Source organism: Nansenia antarctica, assembly GCF_963989245.1.
Source record: "Nansenia antarctica genome assembly, chromosome: 12".
Classification (NCBI taxonomy): Eukaryota; Metazoa; Chordata; class Actinopteri; order Argentiniformes; family Microstomatidae; genus Nansenia; species Nansenia antarctica.
Window position 1 is genome coordinate 11,683,560 of NC_137682.1, and position 7,685 is coordinate 11,691,244.

A 7,685-nucleotide genomic window follows, 5' to 3' on the forward strand; every position below is an offset into this window, starting at 1 on the left:
GGTTCCAGACACACCCAATTATAAATATAAGCATTCCAATGTGTTTCTTTTTTTTCTTTTTTTTCCAGATTTTATCCCTTTTTCACCCAATTTGGTAGCCAATTGAACCCAACCTAGCATCCAATTATCCCCTGCCTATTGCATAGGATCCGCCGCACGACCCCGTGGCCGGCAGTCCCAGAAGAGGCCGCCAGGCAGACTAGCTGACTGGCTCCTCGAGCCCAGCACCGTTATTCCGGCACCCAGGGGGCGGTGTTGCGCGACGGATCCTTGTCCAGAAATACTCCTATACCGCCCTCGGAAGCGGCCGCCCAATATGCCGCTTCCCGTGTGCCTCGGCCATATCTGGATCTGGCGAGCCGGGATACGAACCCCGGCCCCGGTGGGCAGCATGCACTAGTGGCCAGTGCGTAGACCGCTACACCACCGCGGGGCACCCAATGTGTTTCTAATGGCCAAGAAACATAAATAAGACACCAAGTGTTTATTTGAAGCTAATTTGGTTCAAAAGTTATAGCCAAAACCTTTTTCGGAGGGCGGCCATATATGATATATATATATCAATATGGCCGCCATGGCGACCCCAGTGGTCGCTGGCTCGGGCGCCCTGGCTAAATCATTAGAGCATACTCTGAGCTACATATGGGCCAAATTTGGTGCTTTTGCACAAATTTGCACGAACATAGCCTCATATAGCCCAAAGGCCCCCAACTAACCTGTCTCCTCTCGAGTTCAAGTCTCCTGCGCACATGACCCCAGATGTGGGGTCGCCACTGCAGGAAGGGGATGATGGAGATCCCTCACCTCATTGCACCAATCACGCTGCACTGGTGAAGAGCAGTTTACTGGATAAAAAGGGGGCTCAGCTCTTGCTCAGTACTATATATAGGTATGAGGGTACCAGGCGTGATTGTATAGGGGTCTTCAGTGAAAGGTACACAAGACTGCATGTCCCATAGTGAGGGGTCCCCCTCTTCTCCTTCAGAGGCCCTGGGTTACATTCATAACCTCTAGCGTTTACATATGTTACGGTACATGTGGGAATACGGTACATGTGGGAAAACTAGAATTAGGGTTAGGTGCTACGTCCACTTGGTACATGCTGGCATGTCTAACCCTACCCCTAACCCTAACCCTACCCCTAATCCTAACCCTAACCTTAACCGTAGCACCCTAGCACCTAACCCTAACCCTAGTTTTCCCACATGTACCGTTTTCCCACATGTACCGTAACACATATATTATATTTCTATGGATGTTTTGTTTTCACATTTGCATTTAACATCAGTAAAAGATCAGGAAGCTGTGGCTGGCTGGATCCCTGATGTCTGTTCTCATAAACCCAGAGTCTAGTTTCACTCTCTTTCACTAAAGAGTATGTGGTCAGAGCTGGCCAGAAAGAGGAACCTGCCAGTTCTGTGGCATATGTGCAATCGTCTCCTCTTTCTGACACAGCAGTGAATATGCAAAGACCAAGCCATGCACCACCAAACAAACACACACACACACACACCACCAAAACATAAGACACACATTCACACAGAGGATACTTGTTAAAACAAACAGGAAATATGTGCACCCTCTCTCTCTCTATCTCTCTCTCACGCACACACACACACACACACACACACACACACACACACACACACACAGGACCAAAAGAGCAGAGAACTATTTACACTCTTGCACCCACACACCTCACTCACGCACTTGATGCTGTCCGTCTGCTGATATCTTCTTTCTCTTTCACCAGAAGGTAAGTGTACTATGGTACTGTACATCCATCGAGAGCTGTATCACATTGCTGTATTTTGTATTAGCTTGGTTTGATGGGGTCTCCATGACACATGAGCATAATGTTTCAAGCTTCAGTTTCATAGTGTGTACAGTTCACCTTGTTTGTCACCTTACAATTCAGGTGGTCAGATATCTTCTTAACATTTCTGAAACATTTCTGAACCTGAAGCGTTGCCTCAACAAAGAGTGGGGGAGTAATCGGGTACTTTACAAGTTAACAAAGAAATGCTGGCCTCCAAATCAAAAGAATGGTCTAAGAGGCAACTTGCTGTTCCCATTCCCATAGATTAGACAAAAAGGTAATTAAGTCTAAAGCAGACATATGATTCAGAGAGGCATAGTAGTTTGATGAGTTTGATTGACATGTATGTAAGGTGTTTTGGACATATTTCCATAATGAATGTGGAGATACTACTACTGTATGTATCATCAAAAGAAAATACAGTGCCCTCCGATAAGTATTGGAAAAAGGAAGCATTTTGTCTTATTTCATCTCTATACTCAAGTAGGTATAAGTAGAGCTCAGTAATTGCAAACAGGCTGGTAGACCATGGAATACTTCTGCAGTGGATGAATGAAGAATGCTCACCGTCATTAAAATATTTGAATGAATTGAACATGCATTTCATGTCCCGATGATAAGATTTTAGGTAAAAAGACCTCAAAACAAACAACAACTGAAGATGGATGCAATCAGGGTTCCCACACTTTTTCACCAATGATTTTCCAAAACTTTTCCATAACTTTTCCATAATATTTTACCTAATTTCCATGACTTAGTTTATAGAGCGCAATAATGAGCCTCAGCAGTGTAGCAAAAATGTAGCATGGTTAATGTAAGGGAAGTTGTGTCTATCCAACATTACCACCTATCCTGGGGCATTGCGCAATGGCGTTGGAGTCTATGGCACCCATACAGGTGCAGTGCAATAAATTAGAATATCGTGGAAAATGACTTGGATTCTGTGCCTCTCCGCTCTTCCTCCAGCCCCGACCAAATGAACATACTTTTCAGAAGGCCGACATTTCTGTATTACATTTTTTAAAATTTGTTTTATCATTCTAATTTTTCTGAGATACTGACAGACAACTTACAGCTCATTCGTTTTCATGAGCTGTAAGCCATAATCATCACAATTACAAGAAATAAAGGCTTGCAATATGTCACTTTGTGTGTAATGAATCTATAGCCTATTATATGAGTTTCACTTTTTGAATTGAATTACTGGAATAAATTTACTTTTCTTTTTTACTTACATGCTTTTCCATGATATTCTAATTTATTGAGCTGTACCTGTATTCTTGTATTCAATTATGCATTGAAGTGAATGTAGCATTTATCAACAAACAACAACAAATAACCAAATGCTACAGTATTTACATGCTCAAGAAAGCAAAAACATTGAAGCGGTAACAGATGGCATTTCATATATTCAAGACAATCAGATATTCAACAATTACAAATAATTGTTCACTTCAGTAGCTCACATGTCAATCAATCAATATCATATCAATAAAATAGAATAAATTACAGTCTGGTAGAAGAGCAATCAATGCCTCATACAGCATTAGGCTACACAACAATCTGAGACTAAAACCTGGAACATGGAATCTGGAACCGCACGTATACTAACAAGGGCTAGGCTACTGTAGGCTGTAATGAACAGGAAAAACCCCCATGGCCTACCATGACAAATCACTCAACATAACAGTATAAAACATAAGTGGAATGCGACAGATATACTTGCTTTAGTTTTAACAATGTGTATGCACATACAATGACTACTGAGTGTCTCCTGCTTTCGTTGCTGTTTGGTACTAAACTGTGTCTACTCACTCTTCATTTCTTTTAGTTTCTCATCGATTTGCTTTTCAATGTCCAGAAGACTTGCTTTCTTTTCTTTGGCTGAACGGCGCAGGCTGTTAGACTTTGCAATGAAGGTTAGTTTGCTAGTGGTCTTTGCCTTGTTTGCATATTCATCTGCAGCTTTCTCCAGGGCGTTGGCATCAGCCTCAACTCTAGCTCTCTTTTTTTTCAGTTCACCCAGTTCATCCATGAGAGACTTTCTTTTCATGTCAAGAGTCTTTCTATTTCTCTCTCTCTTTTGCTCATCAAGGTAGGTACAATACTTCTGCCTTGCACCTGCAGCTGATATAAGCAGTTATTTTGTGATCGGAACTTCACACACTCCTCCAACTGCCCTAATGTGGTCGATAATGAGTCTCTGGGCCACCAAGGTCTGTTCCTTCAGATTCTCTACCTCAACTTCTTTATTGACAGAGAAACCCCTCTCCACACTTGCCTGTCCATGGGACATCACAAGAAGCACCTTCACCACATCCCAACGTCTTTTGAATTCAGTGCTAGAACCCATGGTCTCATGAAACAGAGTATCCACTCTATCTGAGGTGGGGGAAAATTCTCTGAAACCTGGAGTGACCAGAGCAAAATCACAGAACGCCCTGTACTCTCTCAAGACATCATCACACACTGACTCATTCACTTGATTTGCAGTGACAAGGGTTTGCAGGACTCTTTTCATTTTGATCACACACTGCTCTTTGTGAGCAACCATTTGTCTGGGATCTAGACACTGCCCCCAGGGGTCTATTGTTCTATTTTCCCAATTGTAATAATTTTAATTTGTAATAAGCTTATGTAATCCCAAATGGAACTATCAAGTGTTGCATATCATTGTATTCAGCGCAAAATGCTCTTTTATGGTATGTTATCATATATAATTTTAGGAGACTATGGGCCGGTTTCACAGACAAGGCTTAAGACTAATCCTAGACTAAAAAACATCTTCAATGGAGATTTTACATTGAAAGTGTGATTTAGTCCAGGACTAGGCTTAAGCCTTGTCTCTGAAACCGGCCCTATGTGTATTTCAAAATGACCACAAAAGCAACATACAAAATAAAACAAAAAACAGTTCTGATTGATTGTATTTGTATTGATTACAAACTGTACAGAAAGAGATAGAAGACTTTTGGATGTTGAAAATTGTTCTATGAGGCCTTAGGTATAAATACACTAAAATAAAACACTCCACACAAGTATATAACTATAGACAAAACTGTTAGCTCAGTTCACAGACGTTTTTGGACAGAATTCACATTTCAAAGCAGTTTCTTATTCATTTCTTTGTATGTGTCTGAAAGCCCTGTGGAGGACATGGTGCGTTCTGGCCTGCAGGTGCAGCTAGACTGTGGACAGAAACTAAACAATGGTCCTTTTGAAGCCAACTGGCCCAGATTTATTTCCTGCTAAGGGACTAAGCAATAATAAGAATATAAGAACATCAAAAATAATGAACCTCCTCCCTTCTCCAGGCCACATTACTATACTGACCCCCAGCAGTGTTTTTCATCTCTTGTCTTCTCTCCTCACCACGGCATCGCGAACTATACAAACTAATTATTATAGGCTATACGATAGCCAGCAAGTAGGACGAATCTGCAAATCACATGGATAGGCTGTGATATACAAAAAGATCTACCTACTGCCGATCATTATTATGTAGCATTAGCGAACAAGCAAGTTAGGTGGCATCGCACTACATGAAAACATTACCTCCGATTGGCTCGTCGATATAGAGACTTCTGGTTGGTCTAGACGCGGGGGTGGGCTCTACTTGTAGCTACAATGTAGGTTTCACCATACAATCTATTGTTCCTACGCGGAACGAGAGCGAAGTTATTATACAACAGTGTTCGTTCCATGTCGCCGGCGACATGCTCGGTGAACATATTTTAAACACAATGTATATTTCCAAAACTTTTCCAAAACAGTTAAGTTAATTCCATAACTTTTCCAGACTGGAAAATAGTTTTTCAAATTCCATAACTTTTCCAGGAATTTCATGACCGTGGGAACCCTGTGCAATACAGGCCTGGCAGAGCATCACCAGAGAATGTGTCTGGTGGGGTCAATGGGTCGCACTCATTGTTGAAACAAATACTAAACATTAATTCTTTATTTGAACATATACTTTTCATTCATTATTAATTTTCTAATACTTTGTGAGCCCAGAAATAGAGGACTTTTTTTTTTTTAAATAAAAAAAACGTTCTTAATGGTAAACCCAATCTGCAAAAAAACAACAACATTGAATTAAATCTGAGAATCTCTATTTTGACCCCATAGTACGTGTTTGATTTCAAATCCAAACTGTATGTCAAGTATCTCAGTAAGGGAACAAAACTGTCTTGGTGAAACAAAGGTACATGGGAGAGGTACATGAGAGATGTTATTGACAATCTGTGAGACTAATCTTGAACAGAAAATGAAGCAACAGTGAGGCAACCACTAAATGTGTACATGAGGAAGTTAGTTTTGTCATTTCTATTATAGTACACTGCCTTCAAAAATAAGGGTTCTTCAGCTTGTCGCTGTAGGAGAACTACTTGAAGAACCCATTGAACCCTTTCAACAGAGAGGGTTTCCAAACGGGTTATGTTACAGAATCCTATTTGAATTGATAAGGAGGTCTGTTAAATCAATAATATGACCCTACTGTCCCAGTTTAAGGCCTCATAATGTACAGAATGATAACATGTTCATGACATGACTGTACGTGAAAGCCAAAAGTAATTTCTAACATACTCTCTCTTCTCTCTTTCTGTACCACAGTGTATCCCAAGCCAAGATGTCACCTTTGCTTGTCAATTCCAGCCTCTCCCTTGTCCAGAATGGAACCAGGCACAGACACCACCACTGGACCGCCCTGGTAACCATCTACAGCACAGTCCTGGTCAGCGGCACCATCGGAGTGGGTCTTATGGTCCACATCTTCAAGTCCAACATGCGTTCAGTCACAACCATCGCTGTCCTCAACCTCATCTTCTCTCACCTCATCTTCCTGCTCACTGTGCCATTCAGGATATACTTCTACGCCACTGGTCACTGGGAGTTGGGAAACGGGATGTGCAAAAGCGTGAGCGCGATGATACACATCCATATGTATATGTCCTTCCTTTTTTACACGGTCATCCTGGTGATCCGCCTCGACAAGTACAGCCGGAAGTCAGACCGAATGCAGTTCGGCAGGAAGTTACACGCATTCGTCGCCAGTGTGGTGATGTGGGTGTTGGTGCTCGTGGTGGTACCCTGCGTCATCAGATATGCCTACGGCCAAGGGCGCGAGCACGCCTCCCATTCGGATGAACAGTGTTTCAACTTCGGAAATCGCCTGATGGAGATCGGACCCAAGGTGTTCAACTACGTTGTGAGTTCTGTGATCATCTTGGTGGCCTGCATGTTCACATTGATACAGTGCTTCCTCCTGGCTCTGTTGACCAGAAAGTACGGTCGTGACTGCTCATCACAGCAGGAGTTCTGGGCTCAACTGAAGAGCCTGTGTTTTGTGTTGGTCTTGCTGGTGTGTTATGTGCCGTACCACGTGTTTAGGTTGTACTACCTGGTGAACCTCACATTAGAGGAGGAAAACGAGGTGTTTCTGAGCCTCACAGCCCTCAGCTGTTTTGATATGCTCATCTTTATGGGGAGGGGGCCATGTTACGTGTGTGAGAATGTACAGGTAGCTTGAGGTGTTACCTGTGTGTGTGTGTGTGTGTGTGTGTGTGTGTGTGTGTGTGTGTGTTTACCATCCCCTGGAAAAAAAATGGCTGTGAGCTCTGTGTCAAAACTGTGATGTCATCAGCAATAAGATGAATGGTGGCTGGTGGTCTCCATATCAACAGCCCCGAATTGAAATACTGTGGGTTTTAGGATGGTATAAAAAACAGAGGTCAGGGAAAAGCTCTCTCTTGTACTGTGTCCTGTTGGGAGGTTCTCATCATGCTGTGAGTAGCATTGGTTTGTAATCACTGGTGGGTGGTCATCTCTCTATCTCTCTCTCTGTACTCTCTCTATTAGAATGTAA

General features: G+C 42.4%; 1 protein-coding gene across 1 annotated transcript; it reads left to right on the forward strand.

Annotated features, from left to right (window-relative positions):
• Positions 1-6,449: 6,449 nt before the first annotated feature.
• gpr141 (G protein-coupled receptor 141) lies at positions 6,450-7,349 on the forward strand (the record flags this gene model as incomplete). The annotated part of the gene is made up of 1 exon (XM_080543499.1): positions 6,450-7,349. The coding sequence occupies one exon, from the start codon at positions 6,450-6,452 to the stop codon at positions 7,347-7,349; it is 900 nt and encodes a 299-aa protein (XP_080399625.1).
• Positions 7,350-7,685: the final 336 nt, after the last annotated feature.